At 44.6% G+C, this 23276-nt stretch overlaps 1 protein-coding gene and 1 pseudogene across 3 annotated transcripts in view; one reads left to right on the top strand and one right to left on the bottom strand.

The window, feature by feature from the left end:
• LOC142590121 (uncharacterized) overlaps positions 1 to 23276 on the bottom strand; it is a 63187-nt gene that overhangs the window by 2977 nt on the left and 36934 nt on the right. For 2 of the 3 annotated variants that reach the window (XM_075701989.1, XM_075701991.1), the window contains 6 exons: positions 12669 to 12827; positions 10841 to 11038; positions 9020 to 9055; positions 6084 to 6230; positions 5097 to 5125; positions 3512 to 3577 (listed from right to left, as the gene is read on the bottom strand). In XM_075701989.1, the coding sequence (XP_075558104.1) occupies positions 3512 to 3577; positions 5097 to 5125; positions 6084 to 6230; positions 9020 to 9055; positions 10841 to 11038; positions 12669 to 12827 (635 nt within the window). The remainder of the gene's footprint in view (positions 1 to 3511; positions 3578 to 5096; positions 5126 to 6083; positions 6231 to 9019; positions 9056 to 10840; positions 11039 to 12668; positions 12828 to 23276) is intronic. The other variant, XM_075701990.1, reaches the window with a different exon arrangement.
• The window catches only part of LOC142590123 (methionine-R-sulfoxide reductase B1-like), a 37000-nt pseudogene continuing 31828 nt past the window's right edge, over positions 18105 to 23276 (top strand).

Raw genomic sequence — 23276 nt, 5'->3', positions numbered from 1 at the left:
TACACTGCTTCATTGTCACTTTTCATAGAAATCGCATGCCAAGATGTTGCGTGCCACTACCATGATCTGATTATAAGGCACGCCGTGTAGTGGGAGGCTACGGATTAATTTTAACCAGCTGCGGTTCTTTAATGTGCACCCAATGCACAGTACACGAGCACCTTTGCATTCCAGCTCCATTAGAATGCGACAGCCACGGCCAGAATCGACCCCGCAACCTTTAGCTCAGCGACGCAATCACTTTTCATGAAGATGCAGCTACTGTTTCAATATGGCAGCAGCAGTGGTGGAACAGCCATTTCCCCTTTCGGTGGAGGCAAAAGGCCAATTTGGCACAGCAGCAAGCACTTCTGGTGTAGGGTCTATCGTACGTGTGCTTACCATATACCATGCAAATTTTAACTTATCTAGTCAATATGTTGTGGAGACAGGTTTGCGCAAGGCTTACCCTGCAAGCACGGTCAAGAAAGGATGCGACGCTCCTAGATGCCGCGACACACAAAGGGCGCTATGGCCAAGCTCGTCAATATGGCACAGAGAAGGCACCTCAGACAGATCAACAAATGCGTGTCTATTAACCCAGGATGCAACACAGTGTAACAGTCACAGATTGTTCACAAAGGCTCACCACAAGACCGATCAGTACGCGTGCCTGCACTGAGCATGACATAACACATTATATGCATGTCATGCCATGCACATAAGGGAGTTTTCGAATAGAGGCCACAAAGGTTTTGCAGCTGCAAGTAAAAAAATAGCGGCAGCGCCACTGCGCTTGCGCTAGACCCAAACAGGATTTTGTGTTTGTGTTCACAGTTATTTCACCGTAATAGTGCAGCAAGCCAAGCTCGACACAAAACTTTTGCGTCAACAAACGTGCCGTTACTCATCAAAGTGGCCCACTCTCACCGTATACCACATTCGACCTAATCGGCTAATACGATTTTCAACTATGCACCACGTGCGATTCTGATCGCAGCGGCTCTTTTGCAAAGCCCCGCTATCACCCGTAAACGTCCCAAAAGTTTAACTTTCATCCTGGAATGTGGCATCCCCTTTGGAATACTCTGTGGTACCGTGCGTACAGTTTCTCACTATATGGTGAGACACTCTACGGACGGGCCTCTGCTTCCTCCTATGATGATAGCATGCCGTTGGTTTTGATTTCAGTTTTGCCAGCTGTGATGCGTGTATGGAAGGAGGGATTCGCTCCTATGAACGCTTCAGCACAGGCTTGGAGCAATTCTCTCCACTCCATAAAATGGCGTTTTGGCGCAACATGGCACAATGGCCCGCTCTCGGTGCAGCTGTTCCACCACTCCAGCAGGAGCGCCACATTTCCAGCGATCCAGATTTTAAACCACAGCACAAATTGGAGCAACCAGCAATCCTTAGCAGGTGGGGCAGTATTATAGTTCTCCCCATGTAACCCGCGGCGATAATTTTAAGAATTGAACAGCAAAGGCGGGGTTTGAGTTATGTGCAAACTTTGCCTTGAGGTGCGACTCCACAGCAGTGCAAATTTCGCCTTACGGTTTGACTTCACGGCAGCTAGCGCACGTTGCCGTAAAGCCACAGCTTAAGGCGAAATTTGCACTGCCGTGAAGTCGCACCACAAGGTGGAATTCACATATGACTCGCACTGATTTTTCTCGGGGCTTTCGATTATCAATTTTTTCGAGAATCCCTGCTGCCTAGTATGAATAATTTTTCAGCCACTCTATATTAGTGTGTATACTTCAGTTCTTTTTTTTTTCCAGGTGCCCCAACTTGCACCCTCACAGCACATGTATCATGACCGCCTCATATTAGACTAAAATACGGTGTGTGCTATCATTTGATTACTCCTTCGCATGAAGTGACTATCAAACTAGAACAAGTCCTCCTAGCGACTGCTGCTTACAAGCAAAAAATTATAAGACTAACAATTAACAATAAAGTGATTTCGCATAGCCATGGTGTCTACACAAATGTACATTCCAGAGCTTGACCTTCCATTCACTTCCACATGCTCATTTTGTGGCATATAGCCCAGTCTCAAAGGTTCAAGATAGGCACAGCCGTATACTCGTAAAATGCATCACCACATTTGTCATTACATGCGATCATTGCAGTCAGAATTATTCTCAAATGTAACCCCACCGATAAAACGAAAATGGGGAAGTGCATGTTACAAGCTCTGGTCTCACCTGTGGACAATTCCTTTCATCAGTGTTGCCATTGTAGCAATTTTGACACTAGATTTAGTGGCTTTCTTGTCTGTATAGCAGTGAACTTTTCAATTTAGCAACAGTCAACTTTTTCAGCGATGTGACGGACCAATTTTGCCGACCTTTTAGTGACTTTGAAGGTAGGAAAGTTTATGCAGAAATAGGCTTCTAGAATGCACTTCATTACTGAAAAGTTATATGCGAGTGGCCAAAATTGGCTGTATGACTCATAAGTTCAGTGACAACGATGAAGCAATGGTTGCCTTCACAGGGTTCACAGTATGTTCACAAAATATGTGTTTTCCTTCTCTCTCTCTTTTTTTTTTTTTTCCTATGAAACTGGTTTGAATGGGTCTTAAAGGTTCAGGTTACCATTGGTGCTAAATGTATTCAAGTCGTGGAAATATGCGAACTTTATAGTGAAATTTATAATGCAGCAGGTGAATAATAATATAGATTAAATGTAGAAACATGTACGTCATTTCCGCGAGCCTGAACCCACTGCTTCCTTAGCATATAGAAATCAGGGGTGCGATCGTGGACAGTGACAAACTCCGCCATGTCAAATTTTCCATCATGTCAGCTCTGATTGGCTCAAAATGCCACAATCACAAGGATTCGACAATATGGCACAATTTTACAATGTCCACAAAGCACCCCAGTACTACAGAGAACCTTCAGATAGACAAAGGGGCTGAAGCAGAGTGTCTGACCTGCATAAAGGTCACGGAATGGTCACGACTGTGTTAACATATGCAACCTTGCGAGTCTTGCAGAGTTTTGTCGTCCTTTCAAGAGTGCACAGAACTTGAAACTTTAAGGAATGATGTTGACCGTGCACTTCTGCGTGCTGGAAAACCAGGTTGCCTGTGTTCTTTCTAATAGTGAGCCATTTGGAACTTCACAATTCGAGGGTAAACACCGAATTTCGCCTGCCATGCTAGTAAAATAGTAAAGTACAAGCTCACTACGCAAACTGCTAGTAAATGCACTGTTTAGTCCTCTTACATGGGTCCTAGACAAATGTGATGTTTCAGAAAATTATTTACGCCACGCTAGCATATATTACAGTGCTCCAAAACACCTATGTGGCCTAAAATTTACTCATAAACTTTAGCAACAACTTTAGCGACACTGGTGAAAGATTTAGCAAAAATTATGCTTCAGAAACTATGACAGCACTGCTTTTCATCCACTGCAGGCCTAGACTTACGGCAAGTCGAGACAGCGTGGTGTTGAAGTGATCTCAAACACGCGACTTTAGCATGCCACGGGCAAACAAATGACTTCACTAAGCTCACTTTGACATTGCGGATTCCTGGGATGGCGTCTTCTGGAACCCCTTTATCGACTACTTTCTGGTGCAACTGCAAGGGAATAATGTAACAAAAACAGACGGTTGTATCACAAAAAAAAAAAAAGAATGAAAAGAGGCCAGGATTGGTATAATATAAGGATTCCCTTCGTTCAATGATTTCTTTTCTTTATCACCCCCCCATTCGTGACTGGCCAATATCAGTGATAACATGAACACACCACCACTCAGGCCAACAACGAAACACAAAAAGGAATAGCAATGGAACAGGATCATTACATTATACCGGCCCACAGCAACAGTGCAGATATCTCAAGGGACACTCATTACAAACATTAATTCAGTTTAGACCGGTAAAATATTCTTTCACAACTGTGCCCCACTAATTATGTGTAGAAGGGTTAATCACTAGTGGGGAAAATAAATGCCAGACTTTCTTCTTTCTTTTCTTGACTTCATGCAGAAACCTCAGTGCTGGTACGTAAGTGCGATGTCATATACTTCGAAGTACTGCAGTTTCCAGACTAGTCTGCACCCAGTGTAATTTCTGCAGGGGGCCAGTTCAGTCTTTAAATAAAAGTTTTCTTTAGGTAGTTTGCACCTGCCGTACAGTCCGCAATGTTGAACTCCAACTAGAAATAAGTTTTTTTAGCTTTTCTGCAACCAGCATAAAGTGGGCAGGCAAAAAAAAAAAAAAACACTTAGCTTCTTATTAGGCTTGCATATAGGAGTCAATTCTAAAACCCAACAAAATCACTCTTGTAAGGCTTTCAGAACAAAACGAGTAGGGAAAGTTGGATTCAACTAATGGCTCCTCAATGTCTTCATTGTTTTCAGGATTCAGCATCTCTGTTGAAGCAGTTTTTAGCCCAGCTTTTGTGAAACCATCGCACAGTGATGAGCACTGCAGAACTCACTTCGCTATGCGATTTAGTGCGGCAAAACATTTGCAGGCGCAGACTGACCTTTTGTTCAAACATGTTTCCAATGTTAAAAAATAACATCACGTATAGTTTGCACCCCTCGAAGTTTTAACTTTTAGACAGTCCAAAGACTTAGTCCAGATAATAAAATATATTCTCATCTTCAAGCTGCATCGGCACAAGTAAACATAACATTATTAGGACTTCCTAGGCAGAGTCTTTCATTCCTTTAGAAAGTGGCATAGTCCTTCACTAGTGATAAACAATTAACGAAACCCTAGTAAGCGTTCTCAAAACTCATGATGTCACGGAGAGTCGTAGTTGTTACTTTGGGGTGGCCTTTGGCACCTGTCTGTTTTCGCATTTTTTCTCACTTGCCTCATTTTTTGTTCTGATCTTGCGACTCCAGAACCATATTTTACTGATTTACCTTAACCGAGTATTCCTCTGTACTGTCTCTTTAAAAACAGTGTTTCTTTTTACTGCCTGAGAAGCAGCGGTGTTTATGAAAAACAATGGAATGACTGAAGCAACTTAAAAGCATAACAATCGTTGAGTGAACGGATATACAGTGCCCTTGTTAAACATCCTTACTCCAAGAAGTTAAACGGGTGAGAAGCAATGGCTTCAGGAACGGGAGGTACTCACTTTTTGTTTACTGATTGGCTCTTTAGTGGCTGAAAAGAAAAACGTAAATGCACAAAAAGTTAGCAAACAGCACAAGATTAACAAGTTGCGCTTATGCATAAAAAAAGAAACATGAACCGAAAAAAAAAATCGTGCCACATAACCTCCAACCCAAACTAACCTCCATGCTTTATAACAATGAGATTATTTCACAGGCACAAACATTTTGTGTTGTCCAACTACATCGTTGTCCAACTATTCCCAGTTTTGAGCATAAACAGTGCAAAACAACAAATGGTCAGGAAAGAAACAGACATGGTCACAAGATGGGCTAAATGCACTACTGCTTTGAGAACTGCTGATACCAACAAAGATACGCATAGTTGTAATCAATCACCAAATGCATTACTTCAGCAGCAACCTGTTAAAACAAACGCGCATTTACATACGAAAGAAATCTTAAATTGGGCAGTTTCGCTAGGACAATGACATCGATAGCAAAACGCAGTATTACACCCGAGTTTGTTGCCCGCTGTTCCAACAATACACAGGATGACATGTTGGCACGACGCAGCACCCAAAGTAACTAGTACAGGTGCACGGTAGTAACACCACCCCAGCAACCATCAAGGGAGGCAACGGGCATGGATGGTGCACGGGTTGCCATTTGATGAAAAACCATCGGCGTTTGTAGCTTCAAATTTGCTGCCCGCTCAGACTACCACTGCATGCACCACAGTATGGTATACACACATATCTGCAAAGCTGGAGCTCTAGTACTTGCGCGCACAACACTCGTGCCGATGGCAAAAGGCAGAACACCCCTTCCATTTTTTACAGCAGAATGTGGTGTGCGTCTATTGCATCTCCGAAAAGTTTCTAACCCTCCATGCGCACGCGCCATCGACTCTAACAGCATGGCAGCGGCGGTGCCAACGGCGCGAACGCACCCTTCGAGAGATCGTGCAACTGCTATCACAATAGAATGCCAAAGAAGAAAAAACACACCCTGTGGCGTGTCGTCCTTGAGCTGCTCGGGCGTGGGGACTTCTAGGTTGAGCACATCGTCGAGGGTGGAGCCGACCAGCATGAGCTTGGCGTTGGCAGACAGATTCAACTCCACCAGACTCTTGTTGTCGTCTGGTTTGGGAGCCCCTGCATATGCACACACACGGAAGGCAACATGCTTCAATGCCACAACTCAAGAGTGAAAAAACAGAGTGCATGCATGACTTGGCATCCAGTGTGTGGCGAGTACAGTGGAATCTCGTTAATTCGAACTTCCAGTAACTGAGGTACTCGCCCTTGTGCAATTACTTTATACTGTATGCTCATGTATACAATGATTCCGCATGTTTCGCAACAAAACTGCATTAAACTCACTGCTTCTGGATTATCTCTGTACACAACAACAGCTAGTATGCTGTGCTAATAAATACATATATACCAGAAGCAAAGTGGTATAGATATATGAAGACCATTGTCAATTACAACAATTGGATGGGTGGATGTCTCATTTTCCCTTAATTACAGTCACCGACTGATTTTCCAGACTCCAAAAATTCGATTTTTCCATGCTCGATTATTCGGTCTGCTTCGCGGCACCGCCATTGTGTGGCGGTGCCGCGTAGACACCGTACAGACCATAATGTATAACACCTGCCAAAATTTGGACAACTTGCAACCTCTCGTCTGATCTTTCGGACACTCTTTGAGCCAACTCGATTGAGAGCACCGTGCACCGACTCTGACCGGTGCGTGGTTCGACTTGCTGAACGCCATTTTTGTTTTGAACGGAGCCTCCTTGCTGCCCCACGAAGTGGCGCTACTGCAAATACTGCACAAGAGTAGAGAAGTGGACAACACGGCGTTCGTGTTGTCCACTTCTCTACTCTTGTGTCCTGTCTGCACGCCTCACTTCTTTTTTGCATAATGCAAATTCCCGCTCATCATCATCGTTTCTGCCTGGTTCGATGGAGTGGCTCTACAACAGTTCTGGTTTCAGCTTAGTAAGCCATGTCAAGACAATCCATCAGCTGATTTGTTTCTTCGCGCACGACGCTGCGAGTAGGCCACGTTTTTCATTTGTGCGACTGGTGTCGGCATGGTGGTGTTTGCTTTGTGTGCTGTGTCGACGTTCCGGAGATCCAACGCAGCATACGGAAACATCGCGTCAAGTGTCTAATGGCGCCAACAGTGCCTGCGCAGACTGCGCTGGGGAATGCCGGCAAGCGGGTGCCGGGAGGCCTAAGGTTTGTCGCCTTCCAATGTGCTCCCTACCGACGCGGAAAATGTTCTGCCGAGACCTGCGCTGTGGTTGCGTTGCGATTCCGGACACCGTCTCATTTGACAGTTTCACAGGTGCTGACACTGCTGTACTGACATGCGCAGAACTCGACGACGGAGAGAACATTCGTCAGGTTTCTGCTGCACTGCCGGGTGATGACTCCGAGTCGGAAGATGACGCACCATGTGCTACGCTGCCGTCGCATGCGGAGCATGTACAAGCACTGACTGTGCTTTCAGCTACCTATAGTGACCGTACGACCCTCTCCGATACTCAGGCTTATCTGATTGCATGTAAACGGAACAGCGTGCAACGGCACGTTCACGATTTCTTCAAGCCTACTGCCGAGCCCGAATAAGTGCGTGTGAATAAAGTATTTCATTTTTTTTTCTTAATCTGCTTTTTCGGACACCTGTATATTCAGACATTTTCACAGTCCCCGTCAGGTCCGAATAAATGGTCGGCGACTGTAATTACTTCTCTCCACCTTGCGGGCTTCCGCAGAACTGTTACATCAAGCCTTGCCTTTGCCACCTATTGCTTGTTGTTGTCCAATTGTTTTTGTTGTTGTTGACCAATTCGACTTCGCCCTGCCATCTGCTAGCCGCCTGGTTAGCTCAGATGGTAGAGCGGCTGCCCCGGAAAGGTGATGGTCCGGGGTTCGGGTCCCTGACCAGGACGAATTTTTCTTCAACTGCGAGGCTTTTTCTTTCGAGGAACCCGTATGGGTTTTTTTTTTTCATAGCAATTACTACGAATGAGTCGATGTCTCATTTTCCCTTAATTAACAATAGATCATATGTAAAACATTGTAAGCAAGCTTTTGTGCACCTCCAATGTGTACCAATCAGGGAGACACTCCTGCTATCAGCAATAATGAAGGCCAGGCAAAAGGTGTTTTCCAAAAACTTGAACGGTGCAAGGAACAATAGGTGGTACCAGCTCATGCCTCGATGTCTCCTTTACAATTCTGATCTGATCTACCATCTTGGTCGCAAGTGGGCTTCTTCTAAGATCATGTCTGAAGAAGTGGACTTGCGAAATTTCACACACTGTCTATTGTAGCATAAGATGCAACTTCTATTATTTCAGAAAAAGAAAATAAGGTGGAACTGCAACTGATGTTCACTAAGTGTGAAGTTTTACTGTGTGTAGAGTTGTCATCCTAGTTCCTCATAATTGGAATGCCTAAGCCGACTGCAGGACAAAGACCACTTTAAGTAGTGATGTCCAGTTATCACACTAGGAGACAAGCCTATTTTATCCTACTTCTGTAAGCATTCTAACCTTATTATTCTACCTAACCTTTTCACACTTTTGACATCATTTCTCTACCCTTGGCACCATCCTGCAACCTTTAAGAAACCGCCAGTAATTGGCTTTACAAATTTATCTCCCCTAGAATGCCATGTACTTACATAACATAGTTCATTATCGCTCCACTATCTGCTTTTAAGTTATTAGACTTCATCTCAATTTCGGCCACAGCTTCAACTACTTGCAAAATGTATCAGTTTAAACGCTTTTCTTTACCAGGATATCCGTAAGCTAGGGCTTCCTAAACAATTCCACAGCACCCTAAATGGCAAGGCTGTCTCGAAATCTTGCAAGACCCAATGGGACAAATGACAGCTGAGCATTAGATAGAAGCACCCACCTTTGTAGATCAGCTTTTGCATCGCTGGCGGAACTCCTACAAGACAGAAGAAATAAATTAATTGTACAAATGTGACCAAACAAACCGTGTTCTCACAGGCCCACTAAAGACAAGTGTGAACACATCCCGGAGTGACAGATTGGTGCTCCGGAAAGTCTAAAATGCCAATTTTATAGAGAACAAACTTTTGCAAGTTATAGGGGGGGCCCTGTAGTGAGGCATGCATTCTGCCCTCGTAACTCTCGCACGCCCTAATGTTCATCTTCTACACACAACATGCATGCAAAGGCAGTAGTCAGGGTCGTAGGAGCACAGCTGTAACAAGAGAAGGCAGGATTGTTCCTATGCTAGCACCACCCGATGGCCACTATGAGGACTCTCCCTACACGTACCGTGACATTCATATTTCCCCCATGGCATACAAGCTCTGGTGGTGAACCCATTATTGTAGTTGCATAGATACAAGAGATGGCACGAGCGCTTGCATGCTAGCACCAATTGATGGCGCAGATGGCTTAGAGGCAACAGCACGTTGGTTCCTCCTCTTTGGCTAAGAAATGTCGACATACACACTGACCATGTACTCTCGTCAGGACTATCTTGCTGAAAGCTTCCCATCTGGCACCGGAGTGTGACACGGCAAAGACAAACACAATCGCTTGGACTACGGTGATTTGACAAACTACATAGTATACTTATGTAGTACGGAGGTACTAGGCTTTCCAAGTCACCTAGCTGGCATTACCGAATCACAAGGCCAATAAACACTTCCTTTGCATTTGTTTACACTCCTACGTGTTGTGTCCATCGTTCCAAGGAAGCAGACCCCACAAGAAAGTATAATGACATAAACATGGGACAGAATTGGTGCCACTGTTGTAAACATACGGCGCCAGCTCCCAATCACGTCTGTGCCCTGTTTATAAGCCAGAAATAGCAGTGATGGCACCACAATGTAGCATGCACGTAGCAAGCAAGGGATGCATATTCCCAGACGATCGCTAAATCACAGCTCGATGTGTGGCATTCCATGCTGCAACCGCCATCTCAAGTGGCATAAACAATTCCACATCGGTGGGACGTGGATTCCCTTGTTTTTGCAACATTTTTCTCACCGAGGTTCACATTGCGCACTGCACTACGTGTGCAAGAACCGTCGCCACATGTTGGTAGCAACATGCGTGCTGCTTCAAGAGGGCGATCAACAAATAAGGTGGCGGCCATGACGTGTTTCCAGTGCATGCGATCGCTTTTGGCGCTTGGGTGTTCTTGTAAACAAAAATGGCAGCATCTACACATGTGTAATGTGGCGGTATTTTACGCAATTTTAGTGTAAAGTAACTGCATTTAAGCACATTTTGGTGCCCGCTAGCCTTGCACGAGTAGGTAACATTCGGCAGGTATAGAAAAATATTTCGTTGTGGGATTTCGTTTTTGCGGGTTTAGACTGTGGATGAAAACGGGCCTCACACTGGCCCAACATAACCAGGCAAGGAATGACAGAGGAGGAGAAGAAAGCAACCCCAGTCATGTGCCTCGGTTCCTGTGCACAAACCGGCTCTCCGGGGTATGCACAGGTCACCGGCTGCACCAACACCATTTCAACCAAAAGGTTCGGCCCTGGGAAGGGCTGCACCTCGTCAAAATTGTGGAAATAAAGTTTGCCGCCATTCATGCACTGCCAAACAGCCATCACACACTTCTCGCAGGTCGTCACACCAATCCCAACATTGTCATCGTTCTTCATTTGTACCAACAACACAAAGACCCGTGCGCCTCTCTTGTTGTCGCCGCCCTTCAAGGCAGGCAGTGCAATCTCACCAGTGAGCTTTTGTATTTCCTCCTTGAGCTTGGCCATCTTGGCCGAGAGCGCCACCTTGACGTCGTACCGCCGCTTGTTGTACATCACGACCAGCGGCACGGCACTCTCCTCCTCCCCGCCCTCCTCCTTTCCATCTTCCTCTTGTAATGACTGCTGCTTGCTGGCCCCCAAGCTCTCGGCGTCACCATCCTCTGCAACTGCCCCAACACACTCTCTCTTAGCAAACCTACCCAGCATGCAACGGGCACTGCATTCAAAGGCCAAATGCAGCTAAACTTTGCATCGTTTTAAAACGATTGCCATAACGATAGCAGACCTGCCAACCCTAGAACTCTAAATGCTCGACAGCAGAAGCCAGAAGATACTACTAAAATTGGTTAACAAATAACAAAAATTATTTGGCTATCAGTATGTTGACTGTTTATTAAAGAGTTATTAAGATTCAAGAACATCAGAGGCATCAAAGTTTTGTGCACCACACTTACGGGCGACATACATTCCTAGAATTCTTGTCAACAATTTTCAGAGAAAACAAAGGGGAAGCTAGGAAGGCAAGGTGCAGACTTGACAGTGCTCTCGAGAAACAGTTGTGCGGACTTACATTAACATAGACAAAATGCAACGACTAAGTGTTTAATACTACTCCAGTCAGATGGGCAAATTTCGTGTAATTCGCAGGCCTGTCTCACAAAGGTTTAGGATACTTGCTGTGGAGTGTACTTGTCAGCAAGTGTGTTAGATGAACTCGCTTCGCTGCACAGAATTGTGTAGCCAGGATTGGAGAGATTCAAGGATAAGTAAACAACTACTCAATGCAGAGTCATCACTAATTCTAAGGCCACTTTTTTTGCATGTGTGACTTAAAATGTTACATGCATTCCCGTAACATAAGCCGAAGCAGGCTTGAAACATTCATTTCTGGCATTCATGAAACCATCCATGGATTCGGCCATTTTGACTGCCAGGATTCTGGATGTAATTCTTCATTGCACTTGCTCAAAACGAATTGACACATTAACAAGATTATACTATTTCTATTCTTTTTTATTGCAAAGGTTAATGTAGAAAAGCATTTTTCTCCCCCCCCCCCCCCCCAATAATTGAGCAACAGTTTCCCGAATGATTCCTCGTTTCGTCATCTAGCACCTCGCCGCCAAAGTGAGGCCAATTGCACTTGCTCAAAGTGTCACTAATGGGCTATATAATTTTGATTTCTTTCACTTTGCTCTTTCGAGCTTTGGAAAATGCGAGACTTGTGACAGGCAGCAAAGCTGTGCCGATTCAGTACTTGCTCCTAGAAAACAGGGCATAAAGCGCTGTCAAACTCTGCAGAATCATACTTGCCACCGTAACATGCGTGCGGAAGCTCAGCCTTCATAGCTTTTCCACCATTGCACCAGAACATTGCTCATGAGACAGTGGTGTGGGTTAGAGAGCAAATGGGAGAAGCCGATGTTAAAGTTCACATTAAGAGGAAGAAAGGGAACTGGGCAGGCAATGCAATGCGTAGGGCAGATAACTGGTGGTCTATTAGGGTTACAGAATGGCCACCAAGGAAAGGCAAGCACAGCGGAAGAGGACAGCAGAGAATCAGGTGGTGTGATGAAATCTGAAAATTTACAAGCATAGCTTTGAATCAGCTAGCTCAAGAACAGGGGTATTTGGAGATGGCTGGGAGACGCCTTGGTCCTGCAGTGGACACGCATAAGCCGATTATGATGGTACTACTACTACTACTATTATTATGGCTACTACTAACTATGGCTGCTTCTACTCTTGAATGGACAATTTATTTTTCCCCTTAGACTGTAGGGAATGCTCACTCACCCTGGGGTGTGGGTGCACCATTCTGACTGTTCTCCTCGCAGCTTGTCTTAGGAATTTTCGCTTCAGTCTCCCCGCTTTCCCTGTCGACTGTCTGTTGCTGCTGCTGCTGGTTACTGCTTCCATTGCTGCTGCTGCTGTTGCGCTGACCAGCCATGGCAGCTGCGTGAGCAAGCACACAGTTCTACTAAACAGACACCCACCCCAGTGGCACTAAGGTCGCGGGTTCAACTCCTAAGTGCGGTGGCCCCATTGTGATGGAGGCAAAACGCAAAGATGCTTTGCTTGTGCACTCAAAACCCGAGCTGGTCAAAATTAATTTGGAGCCTTCCACTATGGCACCTTAATGAACCACTGTGCGAAATGCCTTTCACCCCCCCCCCCATTTCATTCTTCCATTTACCCCATTTGAGAGGCGAAATGGAAGAATGCAGCTTGCATGGTTAGATTTGGGTGCACGTTATGGAGCTGCAGGTGGTCAAAATTGACCCGGAACCTATTATTACGGCACACCTAGTCGATCATATCATGGATCTGGTCCGAAAAACCCCAGAATTTAACTCATTTTAGTTTTTATGATGCTGAACCCAACTATTCCTTAACCAAGAAGAATTTCAACTCAGTTCATCATGATAGGAGAAACAGAAAAACATTCTTTAAACCCTAACTGCAGCGAAAGTTTGGACCACGCACAAAAAGCCCAGTTCCAAATAGCATAGACAGAGAACAGGGCCTTTGCACAAAAGTTAATGTTTGGAATGCAAATGCACGTGTTGCGAAAAGCTCGCATGAACAGACTTCCGATTCAGAAAAAAAATATTTAACGAATGACACCGCTATTACCGTTCGCCAGAACTGATGCAGAACCCCAAACAATGAGGGCCAGCGTAACAACTGCGCATGACCTCTGGGAGTTTGCTGGCTTTGATCACTCAAACAGGAAGCTACAGGGCTGCCTAGTAAATCTTTCATGCAAGGCTTTTTAAAGCAAAGGCTGATGAAAGAAAAGTGAACGGCAAGGTCAACGTTAAATGCGTATGCAGACAGAAGATCACAGATCTGACAGGCCAATAACAAAAATGTTGATTCACTAAACCACAATTTGACTGGGTAAAGAGTTCACACCACAGTGCAGGCCATTCTAAGGGATCACTCACACCAATGACTTGAGGAGGTTGCCAACTCAACTTGTGGCAAAGTTGGTCACAAAGCGACCAGCCGCAAATGGTTGCTTTTCTCGAAACAGTAATTGTGTCTGGTCAGTCGCTCACTGCTTGATTCTTCAGTCGCAAGACCACAGTCGCGAAGCATCTGAACCAATCAGGTGTGCAGGAGCAAGACGTTCGTATATGTCTGTATCAATTGCGAGACATTTCGGTGTGGTAAAGGGCCAGTCACACATGCCAGTGTGAACATCAGTCACCACTGAGTCTCTTTTTGGTCACCAGTCGTGCGACCTCCTCAAGTCACTGGTGTGAATGAGCCCTTAAGGCGTGAAAGCTGTGCATGGAGGCCAAACCACCAACACAGCACCTGCCACATTACTACACGAGTGTTACCCGCTCTGCAATATTAAGCTCTTCTTTAATGCGAGGTGCTCTGCCTAACAATTCGGCTTGCAATATGCAGTGCCATCAACCATGCCTTCAGGTCACACGCACCTAAATGCATTGACGAACTACACTTTCCTATAGATGTGCATAACCAGAGTACTATTCTTCAAGCAATCCTTACATGGGGTGTTTGCAATTATCTTAAAATATTCAAGCTGATGGCATTCCTGACGCTATGGCCCTGACAAGCCTTTTTCATAAAGCATAGGGGAAAAAAAAGCTACATAGAACACCAATGACTTTCATACCATATTCTAAGGACAGACATCTCAAAACTGGCATTTGTCTCGGTGCTTGTAGTAACTGCTTAGAGTTTGCATTTTGCTATTACAGTAGAATCAGAACCTCAAGGCACCACAGGAATAGGTCCAGATTAACAGGAGTTCCATTTACTTAGAGAGATGTGCAGAGGTGTTAGGCATGTAAACCCTTTAAGGTGTCGAGTACATAACTGAGTACGACAAGGTTAGTGCATCAGCAGCAAAAGCATTGATGAAAGTAATTATATTTAAAATTTGTCACATACATCTTGAAACACCTTCTGTTTGGAACTGTGCTCCAAGTTTGAATAATGTGCGCAAAATGTTTTAGTAAAATGAGTGGGCAGGTAGGGTGGGAAGGCTGCGTGCTTTTGTTCGATATGAGTCATATGTAGGGGGTTTACTTCCTTCATTGTTTTCCACAATGCGTTGCATTAGGCATAATTTTCAAGTGGCTAGATAGGTGCACTCAAGTCAGCTAGACCCGAAATAGTCGACGGACTCATATCCGGTGTTACTGCAGCAAGATTTCACATGGAGTCCGCATTTTGTTAACTTTATAAAACTATCTAAGGAATTGAAAATTCGTAGTCTTTTCTGCAGCTGTACGCTTTTAATGATTGTGATGATGCAAGAAATGGGGTGAAAGTAAGATTTCATTCTACAGAAATAATTGGCGCCTGAAAGGGCTAAGAGCAAAGAAGTGAACGTAGCAGGTAGCTTTTCACGTGGTGTGCGACTTCTGGGTTGACTAGGCTTTGCCAGTTTTGATATAGAGGAGACGCCAACAATGTATCAATATAGTAATGTCACTGCTGCTGCTCAACTCGGTGGCTGGTTTAGCACGAGGACGTGCTGGTGGAGTCCAAATTATCAAACAGCGCGCTGTAAGGTGTCCAAAGTTTTGGTCATTCTTATTCCGGCTATCTATAGGGCACGTGGCTGCCAAGGTGCCTGGACTTCACATTCTGTGCATTAATTATTTATCAAATTTTTGCCTGCTTGAATCTTTGCCACTGCTTTTAAAGGATGGCTCTCTGCATAGACATCAGGTGTAGCAAAATAAAAATAGGAGATTTTAGCTTTTTCTGAAAAAAAAATATACTTTGGAGTTTGCTTCTGTTCCGTTTACTGAGAGTTCAGAAATTGTTCTTTTGCATTATCGAAATAGATTGTGGGGTTTTACGTGCCAAAATGACTTCCTGATTATGAGGCACGCCGTAGTGGAGGACTCCGGAAATTTCGACCACCTGGGGTTCTTTAACGTGCACCTAAATCTAAGTACACGGGTGTTTTCGCATTTCGCTGCCAACGAAATGCGGCCGCCGAGGCTGGGATTCGATCCCGTGACCTCATGCATTATCGAAATACAAAGTCAATCAATAGAGACTGTTCCACTTTACTATTTTTCGTTATCTGAAATTCTACAGCATAACATGTCCCAACCATAATTACATGCCCCACTATGGAATTATTTCAGGCATTAATTGATGAAAATTTGCTCACTGCTACATTAAATAATGCGGTTCATTGGTCAAGTAATGTTGGTGTTTTAAACAAACCTCAAAGCTGGTAACAGATTAACTGTGCGAGAAAGAGGCAAGGAAAAAGAAAACAACACATTTTGTTTCTTTTCTACTTCCGCTATATGTTTACCTGGAATTCCTATATCTGGATTTCTGCGATTTCTTTTTTAACTATACATATAATCCCAGAAATAAAAAAAAATTTTGTCGGAAATCAACAATTGTCCTGTCGTTTTTTTTTTCTTTTTTTCTTGTACTTGTCTTTTGCTAGTGCTATTATAACATATTATTATGAGTCACCAATTACACTATAATCCACCACTTTGTCCCCCTAGAATCGTTATTCCTCCCACATGCGTTTTCGTTAACCTTGGTAAAGCGAACCCAAAATAAGCATTGGTTAGCTATGGAAAAGAAAAAAAAAATATCGCGCGAGCCTGTCACCGAGATGTAACAGACGCGCGTTGCTTAGGAGACGCGACACGTGACAGAAAGACAAGCACGTGCACGACACTCGAACACGTGTCGTCCACGTGCTTTCTTTTTTTTTTCTTCTTGTCGCCCTTTAGTCCTACGTCACGTCGTACCGTACAGTGCAGGTGAACACCGATCAAACCATAAGCATTCACGCAAACCTGTTAGTGCGCCTGGGGCAGAACAACCGATGCGACGGCGGCGACTGCACACAACTAACTGTTGGGTTGATAGCAAAATGGACACCGATTTGTGGATACGTGATCGGCCCCGGATAGTCCCGAAAAACGAATCTCTGCGGAGCATAAAAGCAGCATGCTAAGCTCGTTCATTTCGAACGCCAACGACTGAAATGAAAAAAAGAGTCCCGACCGTTCACCCAGGCCCGAGAGAGAGAGCGGCCCGTAGGAAACCTAGACGAATTCCAGAAAAAAATATATTATCATATTATTATTATAACAATAATAATCACGCCAGCAACGCTAAAGTGACAACTACAATGACTAATCTGACCTTGGTGAAAACGCCGCGTAAGACAAGAACCGTGCACAGCGCCTTGCGCATCTCGACGCACAAAATGACATTTCTCAAGCGCCGACAATAAACGACCCTGCTTTTGTCGCCGCGCTTGATATTTACACGCAGTACAACGCTTTTAGTCGTGGAGAGGGGGCTCTTTTTTTTTTTTTTTTCTAATGCCGCTGATTCTGTCAACATAGTGTGTGCCCACCGAAAGGAGCCTTTGCGCAATGAGAGAAACGCCAAGGACTCGCAAAATGACTTGCGCATTTTTTTTTTTTTTTAACCTAGCAACGTCGTCGAAAACACCGAAGCGTTCAGATCGTCTGCTAAAATTGCTTCAATCGCTCGAATGTGGCTAATAATCCGAGGCGAATAACGAGCAAAGTAAAGGCCGCGTTTAGCGATGTGTAAACACAAGGCGCCCTATGACTATGCGATATTTATTTTTTTTTTTCGCGCCTCTCCCAAACAAAAGCATAGCGTGGTCGGATAAAACGGGTAAAAAAAAACTCCGCAAACGCTTTCTCCGTCGAGTATGTAATTATCAAAGCGAACCAGCGCGGACGGTGGGGCCAGGACGGCGTTATAAGAAAGGCGCGAAGTTGTACTGCACGGCATAGCATATCGCACGGGTCGACACATTGGGATCCCAAAACAGCTGAGCGGTACGACTCGGTTCACGCAAGCTGATGCGTGGACGGCGCCCATTCCCCGCTTCGTGGCCGACAGCTGGCGCAGAACTTACGACTCGGCGAACCGCGAGGCTTCTCAAAGCTCGTCTCCGCTAAGGTCTTCGCTACCAGAGCACCAGCAATCGTCGAAATAGCCCCAGCAACTCACTTTCGCCGTCAGATGTGTTGTTTTCGGAGGCCATATTTGAGTACAACTGCGAGACTGTCATGTGACACAAAATTTTACTGCAAAGAAAGCGTGAAAATATACAGTATAAATTCTAATAATTATTTATTTATTATTAAAAATCACTTCCTTTAAATACAATAAACTTTTCTTGTTTAATATTTTCTGCGGTCCTGCGTAGATTGTCTGCTCACCGCTTCAAAGACTGGCAGACAGCTGAGTTCGTCAGATGTTTGCGTAACGCTCGCTTTCCCTGTTCCGACGTTTACCGGCGCTGCGCAGCAATTTCAGTTAGCTGCTTGCTTAGGTCGGGATCGTCCGTAGGTTCGTGCGGCATCAACCGTTCGCGATGGCCTACTGCATGTGGAACGGCGCCGAAAAGTACCGAGACACGTTCGTGTCAGGTAAGCGATTTCGGTTTCTTCAAAAGCTCCTCTCCACGAGCGGCGCCGCAGCCTTGGAACCGCGGCCGTTGCCATCGCGACGCTGTCAGATTTTCCGCGCTGAGGTCAAACGTGTCCCGCCTGGCCCCCGTCAGACTGACAAGTTGGCGACACGAAATTGTGAAAGGTCGGGTCGGTCGAGTCGGCGCGCGGCCGTACCGGTAACTTTTAGGAACGCCGGATACGCACCATGCCGCGGGATTTTGCACGCGGAACGAAGTGCGCAAAAGCTATGTCGTTTCCTGCAGAGTTCTTGCGGCCGATCGCGCGACAAATCTAGGCGGAAAAGCTGCGGGCGCGGACTTCCTTTACCGATCGACGTTCTTCTTGTTGATGTTCTCGCCGAGCGCGCGTGCGTGCGTGTATGAAACCTCCACGCATCGCGATTTCGGCGCCTCTAACTAGCGGCATTCGGCAGGTCTGATGCAAGTTCTCAAACGTCGAGCCGCAGAGTGCCTCTTTCGCGCGAGAACTCCCGAGAAATATCGCGCTGGAATCGCGCGGCAAACAAGCTCAGACGCGACCTGTCCATTAAGGACGCCTGAGTGATCCGGACAGACCTCCCGGCCGACGTCAGCCACTGCTGGAAAAGCAAGGTCGGAATAAAGCGCGAATTAAGCGGGTGATCCTGTCTGCTTACTTCAAGGTCAACAAGAATTAAAGCGTAAACACGTAAACTCCATTTCGGTCAACGATTAAAGCATAAGAGCATGCCGATTCGAACAGCATCCGCCGACTCCTGCCAAGTTACTCCTAGTGTCTTACTTGGTTGTTCAGCTTCATTGCAAAACCTGGGGAAATCTCGTCGACTGTCATCCCCAGGCATATGTTGAGTGTTCTCTTTCATATTGTCGCAGACTGTACAGGCAGACCAGCTGCTTTTGAAGGTCTAGTACTGCGCATAAGTATTCCTGCGCTCTTAATCTATAGTACACATTCCGCTTTCATGGCTGTTACCATCTGCTTTCCACATCTACATCCTTGTGAGGCACTTCTCACTCATAGAAAGAAAAAGCGCGCAACCATCGATTCTGGACTCTCTCATTTACTAACCTTGCAGCGTGACAACCCATCTGTTTTAAGTGTTGCCTAAGCGCATTGGGCATATGAGTGAAGATGTCAGTGTAGCATATACATATGTGGTCGATACACTCATTCAAACAAGCTCTGACTGTAGTATCCCGTCACCGTACACACATTGAGTGACATTCTGCCCCGGAGCCGCCATTGAAGAACTGCGTTCGCTGGATCATGTTAATTTCCCTTGCAGTCCACTGTTCAGACATGCTTTGTTTGATAGCACTTTCCCATGAGTTCTTGTCTGGCTTTTTCACTTTCGCATGATGGTGAAATGAATGGTGATCTACCGTGAAAAGGTTTCTGAAAAAAATGACGATAATTCCCTTTGGTCAAATCATATGTACAGCATTATTCTTTCTTAGTGCAACATAGAGCATAAGCAAATGCACAAACACTTTTAAACATGTATGTACAGTCAACAGCAAAAGTTTATGGGATGCAGTTTCCCCTTCAGATGTGAATTCCTGCACTGTTAAAGCATGACACTTCGTATTTAATGAATCACTGTGTAGGTGGCGAAGGCTACTACATGCTGGAACAATTAATTTGAGGCTGTGTGACCACGTTTCGTGAGAATTCAGCCTCTTGGCAAGTCCTGCATCCCGTAAACTTTTGCGGTCGACTGTACATGAAGCCAGCCATCGTGGGACGGCCACAGCATAATAGTCGCCAGCTATTTGAAAGTTTTGAAAGTTTATTTAACATAATTAATGCATACAATTGCAAAGTACACACTTTTGGGCCCCAACAAATTTGTTAAAGGGTCCCAGCGGGAGACATCTGCTGCTTGCGAGGGGACCGAGCTGTGGAAGCATCCACTATGCCGGCATTCAACATCCATTCTGAAAAGTGCAGAAAATGAGAAATTTAACCGAGGCATATGCTTTGTGATTGGAGCTTTCCTCTGGGCATTCGCTTGGCCATGGCATATGCAAACTGTATCGCGCTCGACATACGAACCGTCGTTGGTCAAAGCACATTGAAAGCATTACAGCTGATGCGAACCAGAAACTGTTCTTTCTCCAAAGAAATTTAAAATTGTCAATCCCTGCTTTTTGGTCGCTGGTCTACAAATCTGTCGTCTTACCGTTATGATACTCTGCATTTATATAATTATACGAGACCATTTCACTAAAAGTGATATTGATTAAATTGTGAAAGTACCGAAAGAAGGTTGTTCGCTTTATATATGGCAGCTTTGGACACATATCGATAGCAAGGTAGGCCAATTTACCTACCTTGTCCCAAAGGAATCGCTGCTTCCGTCTGACATTTTTCCATCAGCTAATCAAAGGGCACTACATGACTAATGTAACAAATAAGATTTCTCGTCTGAATATGCCACCAGAACAAAGACTATGATTTGATGTCAACTGCCTTTCCCACACAAGTTAATTGTTTCAAGCACTCCTTTCAACGAGTTGTTATTGCGTGGAGTAATCTAGCTAATGATCAAGTTATTCAGCCAAGTGTTAAATCTTTTGTTTTGAAACTGTTGCCGTGAAGGTTCTCGTCTGCCCTGTTGGAATAGTGTCTGTTTTTATGTGGTGCTATTTGTGTTCGTTTCATTCTTGCAAATTTTTTAATTGGTTTGTTTGGTAACCCATCCAGCTAAAATTCTCTGTGGGGATTGTAGTATATCAATAAATAAATAATGCGCGGTGCTGTGAGGAAATTGGGTCCGAGGAGCAGTGCTCGTGTTTGTCTCCCTTTGTTCTCGCACTGCTGCTCATCACATTTAGTTCGTACCAAGTAAAGGAATTTTTTCTTTCATCTCCCTTAAAAGGGATGCTAAATCAGATTAAGACAGACAAGGTATTCTTACAAAACTCAACTCTCAATAACTTTACGGAAAGAGTTTGCTTACTAAAGGAGAAAAATGGAGGTCAAACTTCTGAAATTTGCCGTCCAGAGCCTTAGCACCGGCACTAAAATGTGACGTTGCAGATTTCAAAGCATTTTCTTATATCTAAAATGCAGTAAATGTCATTAAAATCATGTCAAGTTCATTTCTTGCTCCTTTAGAATACAATGGAGTCCATTTTAATCAAAAAGCAATTAGCTAGATGTCACCAAAATCCATGCAGCTGATGCAGAAACTCCACAGCAGCTTAGCTAATGCACCTTAACTAGTTCTCTGTTGTGTCTCTTAAACTATCGTACTCGTTGAAGCCTAAGTTCTCAGTATTGAGGTGCATCTGTAGTTGTGATGCAATGCCCAAGATCACCCTTTCTGAAATCTCATGTTCATTTAAACCACAGGCATGGCAACCACCCTTGTACTTCTTTTCTTTTTTTCCTGTGTTTCAAGTCTTGTTTCGCAGTCTTGTTTCGCATATTTCTATCTATGTGCCAAATTCAATCAAATTGTTTAAGTATTTTGTCCACTTCGACCAAGACACCTGTGACTCCATTTCACGCATAAAAGGCAAGGCTTCGCAGACTAAAGAGACTTTTCTCTTTCTTTGCACTGGCAACCAAAAAATGAGTGCGGCACATACGAAGGTAATACATAAGTATGCATCATGTAATTCCAAGTAACTTTAGACTCGTACATTTATGCCCCAAAATATGATGCAATTATTACGTGGAAGGCGTCCACTAAGCGGGCTGTCCGATTCAGCGCACCCTGAATGGATTGAGCTTGAAAGCCAGTGATGAAAATTGGCGCCTGTCTTATTACAGAAATTTGAGACAGGCACTCTGCATATCACAGCAACTTGTGCTATTTGCAGGCACTTATGTCTGCTCCCAGTGTGGCTATGAACTGTTCTCGAGCCGAACCAAGTTCTCCCACCACTCCCCGTGGCCCGCATTCACCGAGACGATACACAAGGACAGCGTCACCAAGCGACCCGAGATTGGCCGGCCTACTGCACTCAAGGTTGGCACACTCAAGCCGTATAGCTATAAATTTCTTTTCACAGACTAAAAAAGTTTCAACGTATTCACTAACTATTTTTTACATTCTGTCAAATATATATTTATTTACAGCCAAAAGTTTACTACAGTGAACAGTGCCCTTTATCCAACTAAAAATTAAACCTATTGAACAGGAACATGTGTACTGCCGCATCTGAAAAATTCCTGCCTTCATTCACGTCAGTGCCTGGCTTCTTCAAAGTTTTCATGTAGGCCATTCACAGTAGCATGAGCCAGAAAGAAACATTCCTCTGCCTGGGAAAATTCTGTTGTGCTTGTCCTGTCTTTGTCCTCTTTGCAAGTTGCATGGCCGCAAAATTTATCTTCGGCTAGAATGAACACTAAAGGGAGCCAACTGTAGTACTCTGCAGTACTAGGCAAACATTTACTTTGCTAAATGCCAGGCTATTCCTGCAAAGTCATTCCTTTCTGTACTGACGTGACACCTTCTACTTGCGGCTGCAGCGCATTGAATGAAGGTCGAGGCCCACTTAAACCCCAGAAGAAAGAAATTCCGGCAACCATCAGAGCGCCCTAAATAATTCACTGTCATTGCTTGGTTTTGCGAGCCAATTTCAGTTTAAGTACTCAGGAAGTGGACATTTCATGACATGTTAGCTCACTCCGTTGTGCGATTGCTACAGCTGTCACACATGTACGCAGTCGTCATCTTTTTTTTTTTTCACGAGCAACATAATTACACGTCGCCTGATTGCTAGATGATATATCAGCAAATTTTAATCTGCGTCGTGACATTGCATTATCGTCGGTAATGCTAGGTTCGAGATTTCAATTAAAAATGATCTGATAAACATTTCTCAACCTTCGTACTTGCCAAGTTTTATCCTTTTATTTGCAAGAGCTGCATAACAGAACGTCTGAAAATATGTTTCAGTACTCTACAAATGAACTG

This window comes from Dermacentor variabilis, chromosome 8 (genome assembly GCF_050947875.1).
Source record: "Dermacentor variabilis isolate Ectoservices chromosome 8, ASM5094787v1, whole genome shotgun sequence".
Lineage (NCBI taxonomy): Eukaryota > Metazoa > Arthropoda > Arachnida > Ixodida > Ixodidae > Dermacentor > Dermacentor variabilis.
The sequence above is the reverse complement of the archived record's forward strand: the minus strand, read 5'-3'. Positions and strand labels throughout refer to the sequence as shown.